At 51.1% G+C, this 25,479-nt stretch overlaps 1 protein-coding gene across 1 annotated transcript; it reads right to left on the bottom strand.

Moving 5' to 3' along the window:
* Positions 1-1,823: 1,823 nt before the first annotated feature.
* Positions 1,824-25,107, bottom strand: Slc15a4 (solute carrier family 15 member 4). The gene is made up of 8 exons (XM_078039375.1): positions 24,085-25,107; positions 18,204-18,496; positions 14,068-14,236; positions 13,566-13,643; positions 13,041-13,209; positions 7,574-7,729; positions 6,053-6,211; positions 1,824-2,873 (listed from the first exon to the last, which is right to left on the bottom strand). The coding sequence occupies exons 1-8, from the start codon at positions 25,090-25,092 to the stop codon at positions 2,725-2,727; spliced, it is 2,181 nt and encodes a 726-aa protein (XP_077895501.1). The 5' UTR covers positions 25,093-25,107; the 3' UTR covers positions 1,824-2,724.
* Positions 25,108-25,479: the final 372 nt, after the last annotated feature.

Genomic DNA, 25,479 nt, shown 5'->3' on the forward strand with positions numbered 1-25,479 from the left:
GGGATTCCCAGCTTCCTGCCTTTCAGATCTCTTTGCTCACGTGTTTAATATGCTCAACAAACCAGTTCTCATTCATCATTTGCCTTAAAAGAACCTATGTCTAAAAGGTATTGGAGCATTTTAACACAGCCACTCAGGTGACTTTGTCCATTTAAATGGCAGTGAGTCACCACTGCCCATAACGTCACCAACTCACCAGCTCCCACTCTGCTGACCTGCTCTGATTTTCAGAGAGGGGCCGCTGTGCCAAGTGGAACCCCGTGGCAACACTGAAGACCGGTCCTGGGCGTCCAGGTAACTGAGGGGATGCGGTACTGTGCAATCCGCCCCGCGGAAATCAGGCCACCTCAACCAGGCACCAGCAGGCAAGAGGCCCCCCGGGTGGGCAGAATCTTGCAGCAGGTGAAGAACAGGGCACAGGACCAGGCCTGCTCCCTTAACTGACTGCAGACTGAGAACCACCCACACCTGCAAAGGTGCCTCCTAGTACCAACACCGCCTGAGACCTCCCTACCTCCCTGTAGAGTGGGGACTGCATCTGGAGGGATACTCACTGAGGACAGGAGGGACGGCCGGCTTCGGGCAAGCCAGCTCCAACACCTCCCGCACAGCACAGGGGTGCTCAGTGGGCTTCCCCTCACTCTTGGGGCGCTGGGGGGTGAGCCTGGTGCCCATCCTCCACTCTTTGCTCACAGTCCAAAAACCAGGGACTGGAGTGGCTCCAAAGCTCAGGGAGACACTGAGGTTTGCCCTCTGCCTATAAAGGATATCCCAAGGACACAGATGACCAGCCCAAGAGAAGAGACCCTTAGGGCAAGTTGTATAGGCAGGGCGAGGAGCTCCAGGGCCCTCAGGTGGCCACACTCCAGCCTCCTGCGGGCAGCAGCCAGGGAGGCTCCACAGCCTGCTCTGGGGTTTTAGGAAGACCCAGAGGCAGGACAGCAGAGGTGCCCACAACTTCCCCTCCTGCTGCACCCCTTCCCAGGGAAGCAGGCAGGGTGACTTCACCAGGCACCAGCTCCCACCCCAAGGTGGCCTCATCAGGACAAGAGGCTCTAGCACCCCAGAAACCACCAAGTCAAAGGCCACATACAGGAAGAAGAGTCCAAGATTTCAGGTGGTTTGTGCCAGGAGTGGAGCAGAGCCTTGTGTGCACTTATCACGATATCACAAGTGCCACCCGGTTCTGGGGAGAGCCCCCACCCAGTGGCCAGTGTGCACCACGTGGGCAGATGAGATGAGGCCGAGGGCAGGGGTGGGGGCCATAGGGTCCCATACAGATGATCTGCAGTAGCACAGGCAGAAAGGGCTGGGTCCGCACACCTGCTCTGCTCTTGCCCTACGCGGCGAGTCCCCGGGAGGGAACCTGGCTCTGCCAGCACAGGGCAGTGAGCTGGGGTACACAGCATGCCCCAAAGACACCACCACACCTCTGCAGAGCAGACTCTTCCTTAAACACTTCCCTTTCCTTCCCTCCTTCCCCAGCAGGCTCGCACCTCCAGCCCCATGAGAACCATGGTCACCTGCCTGCCGGCCAGTCCCAAGTCAAATCCCCAGGGCTCCTTCTATGGCTCTTGTCCACTCTGTCCAACAGCGAGCGCCTCACCATTGCCTTCAGGTTTGCTGCCAGGGGCTTCACGGCAGAGCCGCAGCACACAGGTTGGAGACTCCCACTGGAAATGGAAAGGCTGTGCCAGGCAGCACCACACGAGGGATCCTCATCTGACACTGCCTCATAGGAATCGAGAATCCTCACAGAATCTCTATGTCAAGGCTGGACCAGGGCCGACGTGGACAAACCACTCAGAGAACTCGTCTGGGTCTCATGTTTGAGATGCTTTTATAATAAAATTATACCAAAAACACAGCGACACACAGTGAATAGCTTAGTGGACAAACTTAGAACCCCAGCTAGGTCAGCAACATAGAAGTCGGCCACCAGCCCTGCAGCTCAAGTTCACGGTGAGTGTTTAATTATTTGTTACACTAATTCTGTTCACAAGAGCGCTCTCCCCCAGCCACCCACAACCAGCCTTCAGTCTCACGCAGACCCAAAATAAAACTAGAGATTAGGACTGTCTAGGCAGGATCCAAAACACCCCACAAGTTGTTCTGCAGCTCGAGATAGGACACGTGGCCATAAATAATTACTGACACATGTTCCTGCTTAAAAACAAGTCACGTCAAAAGTTTAAGAAATGTTTCTTGAAGCAGCAGATGAAATATGCACTACGACTTGCCAAGGACATGGCAATGGCAGGATGGTGGCTCAGGGAGAACCACGAACAGGACTCCATGAACCCCACCCCCACCCCGCACTTGGCCTCGCTCTTAAAGACCCCACCCCCTCCTCAGAAGTAAACGCTATTAGTTTTTCAAAAGGACGCTCACAGGGTTGTGGGAGGGGACGATGTATGGGAAAGCGGGCTCCAGCACCGCGGCCCCAGGCCCCGGGGTCTCAGTCTGCATGTTCTGGGGACCAAGAGTCCTCCTCTCAGGACCAAGAGCCCTTGGGGACAGGGCCACATGCTTACACCTGCCTTTTGCTCCGGGAGCTGGGTGCCAGGAGGCAGAGCTGAGGAAGGCACTCACCAGCTCGAGGGGCAGAGGGAAGAGGAAGGGTGTAGACGGCACGCGAGCACAGAAGGCCAGCGGCCAGCCCACAAGCCCACCCAGGCCTGCCCACTGTCCCACACTCAGTCCAGGGCCACAGCGACTCTCAGATCAGGCCCGGGCACTGGCAGGGGTCCCATCTGCTCTGGATCGTTGCCGGTCGTACTTCACAGAGACGATGAGGAAGAGCAGGAGGGTGGCCCCCTGGACAGCGGCCAGCAGGAAGAAGTAGTAGTTCAGGTGGCAGCCGTTGATGTTGCCTGAAGGGAGGGAGGGAGGGCGGGAAAGCATGAGGGCGTGAGATTTCCACACCTGGTCCCTGCATGGGGCTATGGGCTTCCACCCCATAGGCACCAAGAAATGGCAGAATCCGTGTCCCCAACACAGAAAGCCCACCCCTCTGCATTCAAGCCCCTGGGGAAGTCCCCACAGTGGTCACCACCACCCAGGGCTCTGCACCCTTGTGCTCCTCCTGTCCCACCCACCTCCGACCCTGATGACACAGGTGGGGGGATGCCTGGCTGAGGGACACAGCGGCAACCCAGAGGTGACCCAGAGCTGGCTGCAGCTCCCTGGTACCAGGGACTGCCACCCCAGGCTGAGCAGGTGAAAAGGCAAGGGTGAGGCAAAGCCGTCAGCCATAGCCAGCCTCTGAGAGCCAGCAGGAGGTAAGGGGGCCCTTATTAATTTTCTTTTCCTCTAAATCAAAATTTGACTAAAGTATAAAACATCAGCTTCCTCTGCCTCGTCCCCAGAAGCATTCGCTCCAGCCATCTTCCAAGGGCTCTTCTGTCGCTATGAAACAACTTAGGAGCCTCTACGTTCTGCCCAAGACCAACATGGAGCTGGCGTTCTACTGAAGAGTGCCTGGTTGCTCCCACACTAAGCCTGGGCCGCCACCTGTGCACTTCTCAACACAAAGAGCCAGGAGTTGGCTGCTCAGGCCCACGTGCTCTAGACCATTGCCAGGTCCCTGGGAAACCCCTAACGTGCACCCTTGGTAAGCCGGGCAGATACAGCAACGAAATTCCAAACACCATAGGGACACCAAGTTTGTTTCCAGAACTTGCTCAACATTTTCAGGTTTTAGTGCCTGCAAGCTGACACTCTGCTGGTAAATCCGCATCCCTGACACTAGTGTTACGCCCACTGGTACGCTGACTACCGGCTTTGTCCGAGGCCATGTGGCTTTTAAAACAGTGCTGAACTCCCAAAAAGTACCAAGAAGACAGGACCGTGCAGAAGAGAGGACCACACAGGTCCAGAACCCCCAATTCTGTGGACCCGCAGTCACCCCTTGAAGAACTTGCAGACCCCTGGCTAATGCACCCACAGAGAAGTGGCAGGACATTGGCTTGGCACAGCCGCATGGCAAGGGGCACTCGAGCCTCAGTCTGTGCCACCAGGGCAGCACTGCCTGTCCCCACAAGCCTGCAGGGTACGCAGCAATTCCCAAAGAGACAGGGAAACAGGCGTGCACAGCCACTGAGGCCGTGAGGACACAGCTGCCTGCAGAGTAAACTGCTTCGCTTTCCGACAGACTCACAAGCACAGACTGATTTACTGACTGAAAAGCGAGACTCCTCCCTTCTGCTCTCTGAACAGTTCATGAGGACCCCAGGCCTAACAGTGCAGTGATCAAGTTAACATGATGCGCAGGGACAGTGGGACAGCATGCGTGTTTATGTAAGTGCTGATCCACAGTTTGAGGAAACCAGAGTTTCCCGAGTGTGAATTGCTAACTCTTTAGATTTCTGACAGACACAGTGCTATTCGACAAGCACTGTGCAGTATGGCCTGAGCCCCTGCCATAGCCCAGGCTCCACCATGGGCACCTGTAGACGGAGCCTCACCCACCTGCTGGGGCCTGGCACTTGCTCAGTCCTAATCCAGGAGCAACACTGATGCTGCCTCCACCAGGGAGGTCAAAACACCAACGACGTCACTGATGTGCCAGTTCTGAAGTATGAATCTTCCCAAAACACTTCTAGAGCTCAAAGCTGACAGGCCAAGCCGAATGTGCTTGTGTCAGCCTCTGTGTGGGGACGTCAGAGCCTATGGCAGAGTTCACACCAAGCCGTGTCAGGACCAGCCTCATCCTGGATCATGCCAGGCCCTCAGTGATGCACCCAACACCTAAGAAGCAGTGCCACCACCCCCAGCCCCAGAAGCATGGAGGACACAGGGAATCCTGGCCCTGTGGTGGTGGGTGGCTATGTGCAGCTGCTGCCCCTTCTAGGAACGGAGTCTCTCCAAGGGAGTGCACTGCCTCTTGCTCTCTCCAAGGGGAGGAAAAAGCAGCATCAGAGTCAGGCCCAGGACCCACAGGCCACGCCACAGACTGACCTAAACTCCCACAGGCAGAAAAACAAGGAGCAGCCAGAAGGGGTCAGAGCACCAGAAACCAAGGGAAGGACAACATAGTCTACTCTCTAGGACACGAAAAAAAAAAAAAACAGCGGCACAGAGACTGCGCCTCAGGACCCAGAGCCTGGTCCGCAGGAAGTCTTCCACGTGCTCCAATCACAGCACCTGGAGCCTGGGGCCACAGGCCTCACGTAGGAGCAGCACCGGCCACCAAGGGCTGCTCACACTCCAGGAACTGAGAGGGAGAGAAAAGCCCCAGGTCTGCCCACTACTCTCAGAACCAATGCATAGCACTGGACAGTCAGCATCTGTGACCACTGAGACGACGGCAACTTGGACTTCTGGACACTTCGCCAGGACCTCACAGGAAGGAGTTTCAGCTCCACCTCTGGAGGGCTCTGGGGCTCTGCAACTAACAAAGAAAAGTCCCTGAACTGCCATCGATTTCCAGGGGACGAATAAACCACAGTGGCTAGCACCACTGAAACAGAGCAAGCACTCAAGCAGGAGGGAAGGCAGGAGGCTGGGTGCAGACAGCACATTGAAAACACAGGAGAAGAGGGAGTCTTCACCCCCACATCTATTATGAATCTAGGGAAAGCCAAACTCTGACTTTTGAGTGATTTTGTTCAAAACCCAAGATGCCACCTACTGGCATTAATTGCAAAATCCTATTATGATTGATCATGAATAATGTGTTTATTAAGAAACAAAAAGCAACTTAACTACCCTCGTCTTTTTAGTATCAGAAAACAAAAGTATTTGTCAAGAAAAGGAAAAAAAGTACATAAGATCAAGTTAAATAACGAGAACTTGTGACACGGATTTCACTTCCCCCAGAAGCAGTTACAGACAACAGGGACCCTCGGTCAAGGACTCTCCCAGTAGCAGCAGCTCAGCAGGGTGTGGCTGGGTGGCTGCAGGCCTCGAGTGAGGAGAGGCTCCTGAGGGCAAGTGGGCCCCTGTGTCCTGAGAAACATTGCCCGCCCACCCTCCCACGTGCAGACCATCCGGCTCACCCACAGGTAGCCAGGCTGCAGGGACTCCCCACACCACAGGGGCTGGCTCTTACCGAAGTCGGTGTGGCTGCTCATCCATCCGATGGCTTTGAGGGACACCAGGGCCAATAGCCCTGAGCCCACGAAGGACCCGACGCCAGAGAAGAAGAAGAAGAGGCCCATGATGGCACTCTGCATGGACCTGGGGGCAGCCGAGTAGGCGAACTCCAGACCTGGGGGGAGGGGAGGGCTTCGGGTTAGGGGCACCTGACACCTGGGGGCGCCCTGCCCCTCCTGGTGCAGGAAGGGAGCCCAGGAGGTGACCACTTCCCTCCTGCAGCAGTGGCTGCTCCGCCCACATGACAGCTCCTGAAGCATCAGGAAGCACAAAACCAGCCCCACCTCAGACACACTGCGGAAGGCTTGCTCCCAGAAGGTGACTACTCCCAGAACTTGTCAGAGAAACAACTCCCCCATGCCCAAGAGCTTTTTTCTTACTTATTTATTTTTAATATTTATTTTTTTTAGTTGTCATTGGACATAACACTTTTACCTATTTATTTATATGTGGTGCTGAGGATTGAACCCAGGGCCTCGCACGTGCTAGGCGAACATTCTACTGCTGAGCCAAAACCCCAGCCCATCAAGGGCTTTTTATTAAAAAATATTTTTTTAGCTGTAGGTGGACACAACACCTTTATTTTATTTTTATGTGGTGCTGAGGGTCGAACCCAGGGCCTCACATGTGCAAGGCAGGCGCTGCACCACTGAGCCCCAGCCTCAGCCCAAGGAAAGGGGACTCTCTTTCAGGATCCCTTGTCTTTGTTCCTAAGGTATTAGACGGAACCCAGGGCCTCACACATGTTAGTCAAGTGCTCCACCACGGAGCTACAGGCCCAGCTCATTGACAGACCTTACAGGACCTCACTAAGGTACCCAGGCTGGGCTGGGACTTGTCATCGTCCTGCCTCAGGCTCCTGAGTCACTGGGATTAATGGCGTATGCCACTGTACCTGGCCAGGATTCCATTTCCATAAGTTTTAAACGACTTCAGCAGGCCCAGCTGTAAACTAAGATGCTTACAGCAGCAGGACTGAGAGGCGGGCATGCATCCTAAACAGAAGGTCACTCTGCAGTGATATACCCCTCACAGAGCCATCAGCCAGTGCTGCATGAGCCCCTCAGAGGTAAAGACCTCCGTTGCCCCCCAACCCTGGCCAGTGCTCCAGACTCTGGGAATCACCGATTCCCACTTCCATCCAGTGGCCAGAATACAGAACATCCCTGACAGGGACACAGAGGCCTGTGAGCCAGACCTGCCACTTTACGCAGATCTGCGCCAACCACATGGAGCAGCAAGTGTGGCTTTCGTCCTCAGGATAAGGGGCACTCTGCAAACACCAGACCCAGAAAAAGCTATTTTCCCTCTCCACTCTGTGGCACCTAGAGGGGAGGCAGTGAGTGTCCATGCACCCTTGCTGCAGCTTCAGCACACGCTCAGCAGCCATGTTCTAACCCACAGCTCCCTACAGGTGACACAGGGGCTCCTCAATTAGCAGAAACACCAAGTACTTCGGACACACTTGAAGCTGTACCTGCTATACTTGCAAATATCTCACTGATGCCGATCAGCACATACTGTGGAACCTGCCACCAAATGGGCAAGTCCGCGGCATGGTACACCACTTTGCCGATGGTCTGATTGATGGTTTTCTCTTTAACAAGGTCCAGCCTTTTGCTTTCCAGGATTCCTAGAATTTATAAATGGGTTAGTGCAGCATCATTTATCAACATTTGTGATCAAACTAAAACTCTGCTTGCCAGACAGCTCTAGATGGTTCTGAAAAGCCCCGGGAGGATGGTGCCCACCCGGCACCACAATGCCCGTGATTGAGGGGGCTGCAGCTTTCAGCTCCCCGGCAGGTTGAGTCCCCCTTCCCAACCCTGTCCACTGGTGCTTCTACAGCATCCTACACAAACAGGTTCTGCTCACTCATCCTCAAACACCTGACTGCTCGTGCACATTCTTGTGTCTGTTTTTAAAAGGAAGTGAGGGAATTCGCAGTTGTCCTGTTGGTGAAAGGACAGGACTTGAGGTGTCTTCCCCACCAGTGACAGCCTTAAGGTGACTCCGACACATTACCATCGTTATTACAACTGCTCACAGTGACACCCTCTTCCCTGCAGAGGCCAACTCAACTGAAATGCATAATCCACCTCTGCCCGCCCAGGACTGGGCCCAACTCAGGGGCAGACTAACTGGCCAGCACCAGGCCAGCACACAAGAGCAGAGTGGCCACTCTTCTCGCGTCCAGGTGAGGGGAACATCAACTGGTGGTCACGGCCTTCTGTAAGAATCTCACCCACTTTCTTTTTTTTTTTAATTTAAGAACTTCTAATTGCAAATAAAATGGACCCCGCTATCCAATGTTGATATAGAGATCTACTTATTTAAAAACACTATATGAGGGAGAGCAAGAGACTGGGAAGAAGGCAATGCAATGGATACACTAAAATCATTCCTTTTAAAGTGTGAGCATGAGAAAGGATCAGAACACAATTTCCAGGGAGATAATGAATAAATTCCGGGATCTATGCTCCAAAATGTGCTCAGTTCGCTTCTCAACTGCACTGTCCCAGCAGAAACATCCTCCACATCCAGGCAGAGGCCTCCCGGCTAGGCCCAGCAGCTCCTCCATCAAGAAGCCCTGTGCGAGTGCTAAGATCACCAACAGCCTTCCTGAGATCCGAGAGCACCATGCTCCCATCAAATCCATCAAGTCAGAAACCTGCAGCAGCCCAGACAAGGACATACACCCTAGGCCATGTGGCCTGACGGTCATCAGCAGAAGAGGCCAGCCATACTGTCCCAGGCAGGCATCATCGGGAAGAGGAGTAGGGGAAACGACGGGGCAAGAACCTGCTGCCAACCACAGGCGGGCACATGGAGGCCCTGGAGCTGGTGCAGTGAGCTGCAGTCAGAGATACCTCAAGTCTCAGTTGACCTGCAGAACCAAGCTGGGTCAGTCCTCCTTGCCAAGAGCCATCTTGCCACAAATGCTGCGTGCACTCCACAGAGAAAACATGAATCCCATATTCTTAAGACAAGCAAAGGACCTTGGAGCTGCTAGAAACACAGAGAATCTGCTGGAAACGCACCTGACCTATCCTCTCAGAACAAGCAGTCAATAAAAAGTAAGGCTTTCCTTGGTAAGAGGGATGCAAATCAGACCCACATGCACAGCCAGGTGCAGATCTGAAGACAAGAAAGTATGCCTGGGGTCTCCATGCAGACAGCTCAGAGTATCAAACAGCACGGCCCTGTCATCATGGCCTTGGCCCTGTCATCACCGCCTTGCTGTAACATACAGACATCATTAAGCCTGTGCTGCACCTTAGACTGCTGGCCAGGACCTGTGCCCCTGGTCGCCACAGACCCACTGGCTTACCCTTGGCCTGCACCTCATCTGGGGAACCCCAAGGCTTGCAACTTAGGACTCCTGCTGTTAAAGCTGTGACTGGGCTGGGGAAGCAGCTCAGTTGTCGAGGTCCTGGGTTCCATCCCCAACGTGGCAGGAAGGCCTCAGAATATGACAACAGATAAATCACTTATTCAGCACCTGACTAAAGAGTTTTTAGAATGTCCATCAGGCCATAAAGGAAGTCTCAAAACCTCAAGACAGGACTTAAGAAAGCCACAATCTCACCAAACTCCCCAATAAAATGAACCATCATTTACAAAAGTATAGGTAAAAATATCAGTAAAAGTAAATGAAAAAATTCTCTAGAATTGTTCTTGGATCAAAAGGGAAACCACGGAACTGGAGATCATCTGGTAAGTGAAATAAGCCAGACCTAGAAAATCAAAGGTTGAGCATTTTCTGAGACCTACATGGAAGCTAGTCCAAATAAGGGGGGGAGGGGAATGGGGCCGGGGAAATGCCATCAAAATAAAAGAAAGATCAGTGGACAGAAGAAGGAGACTGAGGGGGAGGAAAAGGGATGAGACAGGAAAAAACAGTGACCTGAATCTGACCTCGCTTTCCTATGCACACGTATGTCCACATCACAGGGAATCTCACCATCACGAATTTCCACAACTCACTAAAAATAAGGGCGAGTGGGGGCGGGGGTGGGGGTGGAGGGTGGTGGTCCTGAGGACTAAATTAGAGCAAATCCTATTCCAAGATTTGGTAATTATGTCAAAATGAACCTTAATGTTATGTGTAACTATTATGAACCAATAAAAAATGGGGGGAAAAGGAAATCAAAACCAAGTTTCAACATTCACAGAAAATAAGAGACCAAAATAACAAATCAAAGTATACAATATCTGATTAAAGCAGTAATAACAGGCAAATTCTTAGCTTAAAATGTTTGCACTAATAAACAGAAAAAAATAAATAAAAGTGAACAAGGAATTTAACTTAATAAATGAGAAAAAAATACCAGAAACAAACCCAATGGAAAGTACTTCAACTAGAAGACACAGAGCCCAGAGAAACCACCTCCAAATCAGAGCACCTCTGACTCTCTGAAATCCTGCCAGTGCGTCTCCTCTATTGTCTACACCTAAAACCTAATAAAACGATGTCAGTGCCTTAAACGAAGGTAAACATAGAAACAGGTAAACTGATAATCCAAGATACACTTGTAAGGAAATACAAAAGGCATACAAGTCTGGCAAGATGAACAAAAAGAGTATGTAAATACACGAGTCTGGAAATGAGGAAGGAAGCAACAGATTTACTTAAAAGACTATTTCTATCTCTTACACATTTTCCTAAAACTCAAGAAAATGCATGATTTAGTAGAGACTATTTTAAAAAAATTAGTGAATCATGAGAAAAAAAAATTGCATAAAATCAGAAAAGATTTTTTAAAAAGTTACCAAACAAATGACCTCTTAGAGAGGAGACGGGCTCAGATGAATACTTTAGGCAAATATCTGAGGGACAACACAGAGGAGAGCTCTCATGGCAATCAACTATTCTAGGCCACAGGAAGGGACCTACAAACTGCTCAGTGACACGTGGTCCAGACACTCCACCCGACAAAGCCACACAGACTCTGGCCAGAATGGAAGCAGACAGGCTGCACAGAAGGACATGCGGCCGATTCAGCCCTCTCAGCAAATGGCCTGCTCCAGAACTGCTCCAAGTGCTGACCACAGGAAGTGAGCACAGAATGACAGCAGCCCCAATGAGACAGGATTCTCGTGCATCCCCCACCGCCACCACCAGAGAATGATCCAGCACTCACTCCTGCCAAAAACCCCCAGTGAACCCGGGATGGAGGTTCTTGGTTTGCCACCACCAGAAATGCCACTGGAAACTCAGCAGCGAGCTGAAACCCGACTTGTAACATATGTTAAAACAATAATAAAACCTTTTTTAATCCTTCAGGTAAGGAAAAAAAACAGAAGAAAACAATCAATACTGGCAAGGGAGCCATAAACCAGAATCTTAGACACAGCACTCACCCCTTCACATGATTCATCCCAAGGACATGAATGGGTATGGTGAGCACACCACCTGTGTGGATAACCTCAGACCAACCATCATAGAAGGGAACACATTTTTAAATGACATAACATTAAAAATGGAATACACTAAAAGCATAATTTGAACACGTCATTGCTGACATGAAAAAATAGCTAAGTATATAATACATAAAAATGACACTATGAGCTTCGTGAATATCTTGTCCCTTTCTGCCCTGCAAAAGCAATTCAATTATACACAGAAAATGTTCTAGGACAATACAGATGCAGTGGACATGCTTAGATGGCAAAGATTATGGATTAATCTATTTCTAAAAACCGTGACTTGACTATATAACAACTTCAAAACCTTGCTACAGATTAGTGGTTAAATCTCTTCTAATGAAGGCTACGGCCAGAGAAGGCATTCAGAAGACTCTGACTCAGACTCAGGATGCTTTCCCAGTCCAGAGCCCACCAGGGGAGTCCCGGGAACAGCAAGGGCTGGTGGTACCATGTGACGGTAGGTAAGAGACCAGCCTGCATAGGCTGGTCCACCAGGCCAGGTCCACACCCAGGGGACACACCCCAGCCAGGGAGAAAGGAGCTGAGGCCAGAACTGGGTCCTTATAGACAGCTGACAGACAAGCCTGCTCCTCCTCCAGATGACCCATTAGTGATGCTGAAATTTACTCTGTATATCTCTTGTTTGTTTACATCACAGTTCTGAAGAGAAACTAACCTATAGAGAAAAACCTCACTCAGACAGAGCAAACTTTAATTATCTGTTCACTCCAAAGATAAGGCAACTCTTCTAAAATGTCCTGGCTTCTTGAATACAGGTCTCCTAAGCCTCAGGACTAACTTCCTGACACCTGCTGAACACGGCTGCAGCTGTGCACTGCTGGCTTAGTAACACCAGCTTCCCTATCATGTAACTAAGTTTTTTTATGGTTCAATGACCTTCAAGACTAATCAAGAAGGAACTTCAAAGCACATTTTAGGAGTCAGCAATAGGCCAGCTTTATGAGCAAAAGAGAAACAACATGTCAGAATGAGAACTAGAAAATGCAAAGGAGCCCTTCAAAAGAGCACTCCCTCCCTGGTACCTGCACATGTAGACATGAATTCCTGACATCTGGGAGCAGAAGCATGACCTGAGCCTATAATAATTGATAAAGTCTTCTTCCCTAGGAAGATGCACAAAAATTTTCTATAAAAATTGGAAGGATTCTGGGGCCTTCTGAGGCTGACCCCTGCATGGAGATTCTCCTGCTGGAGAACCACAGAGCACTTCAGTTCAGCAGCACACAGCCACACAGCAGCCGCTGCTCCAGACCAAACCAGGGGCAGAGGACGGCTCCTAAGAGCACACGTTTGGTTTCAGTTCTAGAAGGAAAGGAACAATGCACCTTGGAAGAAGATTGGAACTCTCATAGTGAAAAACTAGAAAATGGAGAACCATCCTCGGAAACGCTTGGTGGCCGACTTTCCCAGCACACACACTCCTGGGCCACATGCTACAGAGCACACACCTGCACCACCTCAGCAGAGCAGCGGCAGGGGACAGAGGGGCTTACCTGCAGCGAAGGCGGAGCACATCACGAAGAACATGCCCACAGCGATCCTCTTCAGGGAGGACGGCAGCAGGCCGTGCCTCTTCAGGATGGGGTCCACCAGCTTATCCTTGAGCGGGATGAGCACCAGGATGAGCACGGCATCGAACATGGTGAGCCAGGCCGCTGGGAACTGCATTCAGAACACAGGGAGCGTCAGGCCCACAGCCCGAGCAGCCCTCCCTGACAGCCCAGAGGACAGTCATCCCAACCAGGGCACCCAGGGAAGCCACTCTCAGTTCCAAGACCTTGAACTGGGAACACTTATTTCTAAATGGATCTCTTGTTCTATGCTTGATAGGGGCCAGATAAAGATACTAATTGATGTGTGATTGCCACTGTCAATTCACTATGACAAATGGCCTGACCAATGGAAACATGTGCCCTACGATGTGAAGGGTGAATCCCAGAAGAACGCTGTTAGTCTAGCGATGAATGGCAATGCATAAGACGTCCAAGTGTCCACCTCCGTCAGCCCAGTGGTCTTACCGTGTGAGGGTTGGTTGTGATGTTTGAGATCTCTGGAATCTTCAGATGAAGACTCTGTAAAACGTATGTGGTCTGCATCTGGGCACAGAAAGCAGCACTGTTACAAGTGAACCAGACATGGTGTCCGAGGACCGTGGCCATCTCCTCTCTAAACCAAGAGGGAGGCCTTGTGGCAACTCTCAGAACAGATGGCGGTTCAAGTGAGAAGCAGAAAAGTCAACAATTTGTCACCGTAGGAGTCCTCGAGATGATTTTGGAAAAGAACTGCCAGTTATCCAAATTGAAACTAAGTTAACGGAGGGCCCAGAAAACCAGAAGCACATTACTTCTCAGCTTCTTTTCTGAAAAGGGTTTCAAAATATTTACAGTAGCCAAATGAGTCTATAACTAAAAACAAAAGCTCTTCAGAGATTCATGGGGAAAAAATCCCCTCAGTATTACACAGAACATGTGAGGGCAGCGCGCCTGGGCAAGGGGCTGTCCAGCCGGCATGCACACCCACCTGGAAATACACTGTCCAGTAAGGGATCAGAGCCACGAACACAGGCACAATCTTGACGAGGGCTTTCACATCCTCCACTCTGTCCTCTGTGAACGGCCCTCCGCGAGACATCTTACATGAATCAAACAGACTTTGTTTAGAAGGTTGCTGAAAGACTCCAAGGCCTTCACTTTGGGAAACAAAATGAAGGAGTTAGTTTTCTTCCACCCCAGCAATCAAGTATTTGGTAACAATTTAAATTTGGGGTAGGAAACCAGCTCAGCACATGGATTCTGCTGTAGCTGTCCTATTACTAACTGTGCACACCACAATACAGCTACCCGAATTGTTTCTAAATGTGGCACAATGTGCTGGAGCAGCTGACAAAGGCCTTATGCTGGCCTGTCTACAGCTATAGCTGCTGTGACTGAGCAGGCCAGAGATGCAGCTGGACTGTAGTCCCAGGGCCCATCTAACCCAGCACTGGTCACCCTGCTCAGGCTACTGTGCCAAGAGCAAGCAGTATCTACTCATCACTGAGTGGTGTTTAAAACAAACAAGCAACTGTGCTAGACTGGTTTTTTTTTAAATATTTATTTTTTAGTTTTAGGTGTACACAAAATCTTTATTTTTATGTGGTGCTAAGAATTGAACCCAGTGCCTCGTGCATGCCAAGTGAGCGCGCTACCACTTCTGCCACATCCCCAGCCCCCTGTGTTTACTTTTCTTTTGCTGTGCAGGGTCCAACCTGGGGCTTCTCACATGCTGGGCATGTGCTCTCCCACTGAGCTGCACCCCCAGGCCCAGGCTACTCAACATCAAGGCTGACAGCTGGTCTCATGTTCAGTATAGCCACACTGGCATCCTCTCCCAGATGAAGGGGAGGGAGGGGAGGGCAATGCTAGAGGAGGGAAAGGAGATGGAAAACAGGGAGGGCTTCTGTTCTTGGAGCCTTGAGCAATTGGCCACTCACCCTGACCATGAGCCTGAGAAGTACTACAGGATCTACTGACTCATTTCACAGAGGAAGCTGGGGCACAGAGAGGGTAAGAAATGTGCCAGAGTCACAAGACTACAAGGCTTGGGGACTCGGTGCAAATCCAAGCAGCCTTGGCCATGGTAGACACCACTGCCCTCTGCTCCGACCTCCATGTCTCCCTCACATACGGGCACCACAGTCCAGCGCATGGCTGAGCATCTGGTCCTCACACCAGCACCTTTGCTTCCCCCTCTGGCTCTGATTTGTCCTTCATAACATGAACAGATCCCACCAGGCAGCTCCAGACTCCTTCCTATGCCCCAAGGCTGGGAGAGTAGGTAGGGAGGGGGACTGCACATTCTCGCTAATGCCAAAGATACCAGAAGACAGTCAACTTAAGAGCACCTTCTAATTCTGGGACTCAGAGAGAAATGGCAATCATCCACTTTCTAGTTTACAAACTCATGTCCCATTTTACTAAGTTGCCCCTATTTAAAATTATTTTTAACTTATAAAGTTGATGTTTCATCTAGACATCCAGAATAGGGAAAAATAAAAAAGCTAAAAACTACAAATTAATATTTTAACCAAATTTATCAAAATCAATTCAATAAGTATTTTCTGAGTACCTACTATGCACCCAGGGCTGTTATGATGGGTGCTGGGACAATGAAACACTCTGAAGTCTTTAGGCACTAGTTAGATCCTACCAGAGATGGGCCACATCACGCTAAGTATGTTTCTCCAAAAACATTTAAATTCCAAACAACGAATGCCCTTTGCATGAAGAAGCTTCCATATGGGTTACTAACTGGCTGCACTGCTTTTGCTTTTTATCACTTAAACATTTTAAAAACTGCAAAGTCAACACGCACCAAAAGCCCTAGCTCACACATAGTTAGTACACTATTCAGTGACCTACCATAAAGTCACAGTCACATGTAACATCAGAACACAGACAAGAGCCCACGGTTTCTCCCTGGAAGCCCAGGGGCACAGAGAATGCTCTGTGGTAGAGGGCCATCAGTTCTCATGGGCTCTCCACTTAAGAAGGAGCAGATCTCAAGGAAGCACTCAGGCCCTTTAAACAGACCCTCAGTTCTCATTTAAAGTAAGCATTACATCATCTTTGAAACAAGAGAACCTAGACCAGAAACTGGGATTGGCCCAGATGAAGTTAAGAGTCTCACATGGAAACTGCGTGCGCCCTACTTCCCTGGGCTCAAGTTGGTAGCTGCTACTGACTGGCCCCATCAGGGACTGGGCATCACACCTCAGGCCGCACTGGGCCTCTCAGTCCACCTCCACTATGCAAAAAGAGAAGGCCTAGCAAGATCACTGACCCTCCAATGTCACACAGCCAGTTCACACAAACAGCACAGGTTGACAATTCTTTAAACCATCAACGTTTCTCCAAGTAGCCCTCTGTAATTACTTTTGCCCGGGAAGACTCCAAACACAAAAGCAGCTCTAACTCTCTTCCCTGTGCCAGCCGGGCCCACTCAGGCACAGGAGATAAGGAGGGCTGCCTGGAAAGGGCTGCCTATGGCCTGGATATCAGCTCACAGAATCAACATCTGCGTCCAAGACCTCACTTCTGCCTAACGGGAGTAAGGCCTACAAAGTGCTGGCATCTCCGCCAGGTACTGTGGCGCACGCCTATGATCCCAGCGGCTGGGGAGGCCGAGGTAGGCGGACCTCACGTTCAAAGCCAGCCTCATAACTTAGAGAGGCCCTGAACAACTCAGCAAAACACTGTCTCTAAATAAAATACAAAAAAGGGACGAGAGATGTTGCTCAGTGGAAAGTGCCCCTGGGTTCAATTCCTAGTAACACCCCCGCCACCCCACCCCCACCCCACCTACCTCCACCCACCCTGGGCCAAATGCTAGTGACTGCTGCTGAGCAGGGCAGCTCTGGTTTTAAAGAGTGCCTGAGTGTGCTCCCACTACTAGAAGGTTTAAATCAGGTGTCTGAAAACTGTGGTGACTCCCAGCATCCCCACCTGGCCTGCTGAGAAGAGCACACCTGTCACACACCACACGAGGGACCTAGAAGAAACCTCAGACATTCTGCCTGCAGCAAAAAGGTTGGTACTGGGGCTTTTTTGTGTAGCTTCAGAACGACCAGGGGCAGGAGTTCCAGTCAGACATGGCCACTGAGGCCCCAAGCACAGGAGAAGACAAACGGCAGGCACACGAGGTGGACATTCGGCCTTTACCAGGGGCATCCAGCAGTGAGGTACGCGGCCCCAAGGCCCAGTGAGAGACTGCTAGGCATCCCAGGCTGAAGAAGCAATCCCTAGGGGCTGACTGTAATGACCTGGGGACTCCTCTAGAGACAGAGTGTCCTACATCTCGACTGTCCTGTCATGTCACAGAAACGCACAGCTTGAAGGGATGGTCTTACCACGTGAATGGCTAATGGGCAGCTCAACAAGTTAACAATGCAAAGATGACTGAGGTCTCTTCTTAAGCTAAGTTCCAGACTTTTCTTTATCAGCCTGCATTTGATCAGTACTTGTCACAGTATGAGGGGACATGGGGGGCGGTTCCTGGGACACAGGACTTCCTGACTTAAGATCCCAGTTCCTGGAACACTCAGCACAAAGCTGAGATGGTCTGGCACCCTAAAATGCATCTCAAAACCCTGCTACTGGTCCTTCTGCTGGAGCAGCTGCTGCAGCCCCTGAAATTCGAACACCTGCTGACCTGACAGACTGCTTCTCTTGCCTCTGACAGAAAGAGACCAGCCAAGTAAACAGTGGCTTAGATGTTCATTAACGTATTTCAAGATGTTTCAACACGGAACATCAGGCATTCGGCATGTACTCGGTCTCTCTCTGCCCTGGGCCGCCCATCCTCACCTACAGGCTACACTAGACTGCTGGGGGCTTCCAGCTGCACTGGCAGTGGAATAAGTTGAACATGAGCTCCCCAGAGGCCCCACACCCTTTGCATGCCCGTCCCCGCCCCCAGATGAACACTAGAGACCAGACTCGCTAGGGGACAGCAGGGAACAGTCCCTCAACACCCTGCGAAGCAGATGCAAGGCTAGAGACAGGACTCCCAAGTCACGCAGCCCCGTGCCCAGCACACACAACCACGTCATGTTAGCAGCTGTTCTGGTGACAGCAAGTGAACAGTCCCACAGCCCGAGAGGAGACTCAAGCACTTACCCGCTGCGGAGGCGCTCACTGCGCCTCTGGGAACAGCACGAGTATGACAGTATCTTGAACATATCCGTGAAGGCGCTGCCGTCCGGGGGCTTGGTGATGAAAACACTCTGGCCACAGAGGAAGACCACGAATGCAATGGCAACGCAGACCGTGGGGATCAGGTACCCCGTGAAAAAGCTCAAGTTCTGCTGAATGTAGGCAATGCCTCCTAGTGAAAGGATTGCTCCCAAGTTAATGCTCCAATAAAACCAATTAAAAAACCTCCTAGTGGCTTCTGGACCTCGATCTTTGACCTAAAATAACAGGAAGGAAAAAACACTTGAAAACAAATGACAGTAACTTATTCCTTTATGTATCTTTTCTTTCTTTTCCTTCTTCTGAGGCAAGGTCTCACTGTGTTGCCCAGGCTGGCCTTGAACTCCAGGCTCAGGAGTCACCTTCCCAAGTAGCCAGGACCACAGTTGTGCCCATGGCAGCAGCAGGGCTGTAACAATCTTCACAGGTGAAAAAACAAGTATCATGAAATGCTTAAAATTACTGCTATCAATAATCTTTAAGAAATGCAACGCAATCAAAATGGTGCTTGCAGATACATTCAAGGGTCTCATGACACTCACCTACTACCAACGCTGGCCTGTCTAGGGTGGTTCCCCCAAATGCCAACAAATTCTACAGTACACTAAGTTTGTGGGTCACTTGCTGCAGGAACCCCTGTAATGCTCCTAATGATAGAGGCATAGGACCACACTGCAGACCCCAAGTCACCTGGTCTGAGGCTGAGGTCTATGAGCCTGTGCTACCCGGCTGTGAGGTTCTTCTGCTCACAGGTAAGTTTCAGAAGTACTGCGCAGCTCATGCCTCACCCAGTTAAATGGCACAAAGCACTTGGCAAAGGCTTACCCCCTTGGGCTGGGCTGGGGCCCAGAGGAAGAGCACTTGCCTGGCATGTGTGAGGCACTGGGTTCCTTTCTCAGCACCACATTTAAAAAATAAATAAATAAAATAAAGGTTTTGTGTCCACTTACAACCAAAAAATAAATAATAAAAAAAGAAAAGAAAAAAAAAAAAAAAACACGCTCACCTCCAAACACACTCCAGATAAATCCAAACACCCCTGCATTCTCCTGCCTTGGTGACTCTCCTGCCTCAATGTCTTGAGTGGCTGGATTACAGGTAAGGCCACTCCCTGTAATCAATATTTTAAGCACTACTTTGTTTTTGTTTTTAAAATATTTTTAGTTGTCAATGGACCTTTAATTTATTTATTCATATGTGGTGCTGAGAATCAAACCCAGTGCCTCACACATGCTAGGCAAGCGCTCCACCACTGAACTCCAGCCCCACTACTTTATTTTTTAAATTAAAGTAGAGGTATAAAAGACATCATTAAAACTGAGTATTGGCCAAAATCCATTATTTTTAAGTCGAAATGGTTAAGCATACCTACCATACTGGCAGGTTGAATTAACTATATGGTTATATCATCTCAAATTAAAAACCTGCATTTTAAATAAGCCACATTCATTCTCAAGAGTTTAAACTTCCTCCTGTGCACATCAGAATAGAACAGAGGCTCTGAACCAAATTCAAGCATTGCCACTGAACAGTGTGGACTGAGAATTTCTTTCACAGGGGCACACTGCTTTTCCTGCCTTTAAATCTTATTGAACAGTTAGCATGATGTTATATTGGAGACTTACACAAAGAAAAATGTGAGCTGAAAAATGTGACCAAAAAAAACGTAAGTGTTAAAAAAATAAAAAATAAAATAACCAGCTGGGCATGGTGGCAGTGCTCGCCACTGACCACAGTGGCTTGGGAGGCTGAGGCGGGAGGATTGTGAGTTCAAAGCCAACTTCAGCAATGGTGAGGTACTGAGCAACTCAGTGAGATCCTGCCTCTAAATAAATACAAAACAGTGCTGGGGGTGTGGCTCAGTGGTTGAGCACCTCTGAGTTCAATCTCAGTACCAAAAAAAAGGGAAGAGGCCAGTCCACACACCAAATCTAACACAGAGAACTGATCCAGAATGCACAGGACTTTCCCAGTGCCCACCGTGGCTCTGCACACAACCACAGGAAGGTGCAGCCCGTCTCCACATGAAGCAAGAACAAACCAACATCAGTTAGCCTAGCAGAATCCTAGCCTTGATATTCCACCCATCCCTGTTTTCTGGATAAACTTTTGGTCAGTTCATTTCAAATTCTAAGGGCTATCTGCCCAAATTAACTCATAACCAAAGCCCGTTCTTGGGGCCAAGTCACCACATACCAGCCATTCTGGCAACGACGGGAGGCTGGGAGGCTGGCAGACACCCTGGGCACATCACCAGCCTCCTGCATCCGCTGACAGGCCACAGCCCCTACTTCCTACCAGCCATGCTGTGTCAACAAGTGTGCAACTGCCACCTACCCTGCCAGGGTGAGGCTTTTCAAAGGACTGGTCAAAGGACACCATCAAAATCAATTTGGAGAAGCTCAAAAGATGGAACTGAGCATCAGGTTAAACAGCTGGCTGACTTGGAAAAATCCCTTCAAATGCAGAGGAGGGCAATTTTCTCTACCAAAAACAAAACAAAACAAAAAAAAAAGAGCATTATTTGCTGTCTTCATCCTTCTGCACAATAAGATCTTCCTCCTTCAGATAACTATTCAATTATTGGATTCCCCCATCAAGAATGACCCCGACTTTGAAAAGGGGTAAACAACAGGGAAATGTAGGGCTGGCGGGATGTATATCAAAATAGTTCACCCCCTTGGACTCCCAGCTTACACACTCACTTTCAAAATCACCAGCCTGTCTCAAAGCCACACAGCCTGACCCCATTCACCTCTCCAATCAGAAGGTTTCTCAGGGGCCTATGTGGAAACCAACAGTCAGGAGAGAAAAAATACCTTAAAATGCAAGCAGGTTCCCTCCACATGAGAAGGCCTCCTGAATCCCACCAGGAGCAGCAGGGACTGGCAGGGAACAAAGGCCCTGGCCTCAGGGTACTAATCCCAACATCTTCGTGGAGGTACCATTTACATAAAATTTACCCCTCAAAAGCCTGGTCCAGGTGGGCAGTACAAACCACCACAACTACCCAGTGGGTCACACTTCCTTCACACTGCTAGCCCCTCCTTCAGCACCACTCCCAGGCCCCTTCAAGGCCACAGGCAACCACTGGCCCAACACTTCCTGTGCTAGATTTCCACATGAATGGGAATACATGGAATCCAGTGCCTGGCTTCCTCCAGATAATTAGTGTCATGTTGTGATTAATTAGCACTGCACTTCTTTTTTATGGCTCAATAATATTCCTCTGGCTTCCTCCAGATAATTAGTGTCATGTTGATATTAACCAGCACTTCACTTCTTTTTTATGACCCAATAATATTCCTCTTTATGGCTATGCTGCATTTAGCTTATCCTTTCATTAGTTGACAGACATCCTCTTAACTTTTCAACTTACAGAAAAGTTTGGAAAAATCATAAAATGAACTCCTCTATACGCATCATATAGTTAACTTTTTTTTTCTAATGAAACCAGAATATTTCTGCCTGAACTATTTAGAAATAAGTTGTAGCACCATGAGTTCACCCACAAGATTCCATCACCCGTTTCCCAAAGCAAGGACATTCTTCTACACAATCACAATGCCATCAGCACACCCAGAACTGTAACATCAAAGAATAAACCACCTGATGTGTGGTCGGTCAGCAGTCTAACATCTCATGTGCCCAGAAAGCACAGCTTCAGGAGACCCTCAGAAGCCCATCACTTTGACCTGGTAACCCCATAGCCTGTGTCAGTCCTTCTACCCAGGATGGTTCCTTTCTCACCAGAGTGCTACATGGGAAGAGGTGAGCCAGGTGGCTTTGGATGAGACATCTCCACAAGTAACTATGGGTCAAAATAGTGCTGGTTCTTCCAGACCACTCAGGACAAGCTCCTCAGGACCACTCAGGCGCTCTTTTAAGAAACACCAATCACTGATCCGCGGAGTAAATGGAGAGCACAACCTTCTAATTCAGACTATGTTCAAAACCTGTGGCCCTGTGCACTCGCTGAGCAGTGAGAGGGACAGGACTACAGTGTGCACACCACAAGCTGTGGGGCTTGGGTAAGACACGGGCAGCACACACAGGAAGAGGCATTGATAACCAGTCATGCTGCGCTTGCCAGGTGTGAAGAGAAGGGTAAAGGTGCTCCTGGCTCCGTCCTACACCTTTGCCTGGGGCTGGGAGATGATGGTACCAGGGCCAACGCCATGAACCCAGACCTAGAAGCAGCTTGGGTGCCATGGCCAAATTAAAGGTTAGGAAATCAGTGCTAGACGCCAGGATGAAAGCCTGACTTGACCACTCCCTACCTTGCACAGGAAAACCTTGTGCCTCCACTTCCCCATCTGTAAGATGAATTTAAGACTCCCATGCAGCTTAAAGCACATCACTATACAAATAGTAACTTCAAAATTCAGTATGTCAGGTAGCTACCGTCTCATTCCCCTAGGAAGTGTCTCCTTTGTGTATGGACAACCTCACACAGATGCAGTCAAAGCTCAGGGCAAGCTCCTGAATCGGGGCTCGGCTAGGTATTAGCTGGGAAACTTTAGGCAAATGATTCAACCTCTCTGGCCTCAGCTTCCTCATTTATGAACTGGGTACTTTACCAGCAGGGAGTCATGTGGACTAAGTGAGTACTCAGAAAATGGCCTGGGCACAGTAAGCACTCATGAATGTCAGCAAGGGACACGCAGAGCCACTGAGAATAGACCCTAGAAGTCGTCTTCCCCACTGCTGGGGGCACTCATCAGCACTCCCTACCCACCCCAAACTTCTAAGTCCTTTTCCCCTGCTTCCACTCTAGTTCAGGCATCTCCCACTGGCCAGCTACAGCAGACTTGGAACTGGAACCCTCCTGACACCACTGCCCACTATGCAGCAGACTCCTGCAATCTGTTTCTGAGACAGAACAAGTGGGTGCTGGAAGCATCATCTCCATAACTACTACTCAATTCTGTCACTGCAGGGAATGAGAGCAGGAATGGGGAGGTCTGTGTTTTAATAAAACTTTATTAATGAAGAATCAAAGTTGAACTTCACCTGCCACAAAATACTCTTTCCAACCACTTAAAGATGTAATAACCATTCTTAGCAAACAAGTCCTCAAAAACAAGGAAGTAGGCCTGATTTGGCACCCAGGCCATTTGCTAGCACTTCCTTTCTCACCCAAAGCTCTGCATGACTGACTCCAACCTCAACTCTGGGCAGGGATGATTCACAGCAGCAGCTGCATGTGAACTCAAAAACTCTTCCCCTGACCTTTCCTACCAAGCCCACCCCAAATCCTTTAAAAAAACAAGGATGTTCACCCAGACCATTTATTTGTAAATGAAGCCCAGCAATAACGGGGATTTTCCCTTGCTTTCTGGTCCCAGGGTCTTTGCACTTGTTGACCTCACTGTAGGGAAACCTTCAACAGCAGCGACCATTTCTATCCTTCAAGTCTCAAAGAGTGGCACCACAGAGAGAAGTCCTTTCTCTTTTAGACCACCCTGGCCATCACTTTATGCATGGATCCCAACCCGCCTTCCTAGCACCCACCACATCTGTCTATACTGCTTTCTCCTTGATCCTCCTTACACTAGAAGAAGCTCCCCTGTTCCTACAGTCCCTTCCACACGGGGCAGGGGCATGGGTAGATGCTGGTAGGTGAGGCAGTGGGGTGGGCCACGGCTTTCTGCTTTCGTGCTCTCTTCAAGGCAGAGGAACCCCGCCTGGCCGCTGGGTCCCGTCCCGTCCGCGCCAGGTGCACGGCAAGGCGGGGAGTGCACAGCCACCGGCTCGCTGGCTCCGCCAGCACCAGAACGCAGGTGCAGGGACGCGGCGCGCTCACCTGGTCCGCGCCAAAGGGCGTTATGTTGGCCTTGACGGTAGCCACACCCAGGCCCACGAGCACCAGCCCCGCGAAGGTGGCCGGCGCGCAGCGGCGGGCCGCGGCGTCGGGGCAGGCGTCACTGCCGTTAGCCGGCAGCGCCGAGCAGTTGAGCACCCGCGTCGGGCGCGGGGTCCCGCAGAGCGCGGGGCGCGCGGCGGGCGCGGCCAGCAGCGGGAAGGCCAGCATCCCCAGCAAGTAAAGCGCCAGGCTGAGAAGGATGGCGCGCGCCCGGCCGAGCCGCGCGTCGGCCAGCCAGCCGCCGAAGGGCGAGCCCAGGTAGGTGAGGCCCATGAAGAGCAGCAGCGCCTGGCTGGCCTGCGCGCCCTCCCAGCCGAAGGGCGAGCCGTTCAGGAACAGCACCAGGTTGGACGTGACGCCGTAGAAGGCGGCGCGCTCCAGCAGCTCGGTCAGAAGCACGGCCCCACACGCCGCGCGCCGGCCTGCGAACGCCCCGGCCGCCGCCCGCCGCGCGCCCAGCAGCGGCGCCCGCTCGCCCGCGCCCTCCATGCGTCGCGCCGCTCCGGCCGCCGGCGGCTCCCGAGAAGCCCCGCGCCACACCCGTGCGAGACCTCCGGGTCGCACGGCCCCATTGGGCGGGGTCGCTTCCGGTCCCGCCCCGGAAGTCGCGGAGGCGAACTGCGGAGCGTGCGCCGAAGTGCGGGGCCGGCTGGGCGGGGCGTGGGAAGAGCTGGTCCCGCTTCCCTGGCATGCTTGGTGCCACAGCCTGGCAGATTCTCGCGGGGCGGCGGGGAACCGCGACTGGCCGCATCCTTCGGGCGCTCCCTGGCCTCGCCATGCGCCTGATGTCAGCTTCACCCCGCCGCCCCAGGCTGTGCAGCAGAAGACGACTCCGACGTTGCCCCAGCACCCCTGAGCGGCGACTCGCCCCACGGAGAGCCACCGCTCCACCTGTTTCAGGTCTTCCCGGAGACTGCTCCATACCATCCTGTCACTGCCCCAGACCATCCCTGTCACGCTCCCACTCGTCCTGATCGGTCGTTCCCGAGAAGCCCGCGCAGGCCATCCCATCCCATCACCCTTTCCCTACAGAACTGCTGCACGTATTTCCCACAGGCCCAGGCGGCAGAGATTCTTGCTCCTGTTCCTAGGCCCCCGCATCTGGGAAAGTAGCACCTGGTGGAGTGGCAGCGTGTCCTTCAAAAGCAGCCCCAAGCATGGCTTGGGAATTGGGACCCAGAGCTGCAGTGATTCAAATGGTGTGGGTAAGACCACTTCCCCATCCTTCATCCTTACCTTCAGGAAGGCTAGGATGGAGCCATTACCTGGAAATGGGCTCCTCAGTAGTCATCAGTGCTAGGTAATCCTGCCATTTAGGTAGCATGCATTGTCTTT

Source organism: Ictidomys tridecemlineatus, chromosome 2, assembly GCF_052094955.1.
Source record: "Ictidomys tridecemlineatus isolate mIctTri1 chromosome 2, mIctTri1.hap1, whole genome shotgun sequence".
NCBI lineage: Eukaryota > Metazoa > Chordata > Mammalia > Rodentia > Sciuridae > Ictidomys > Ictidomys tridecemlineatus.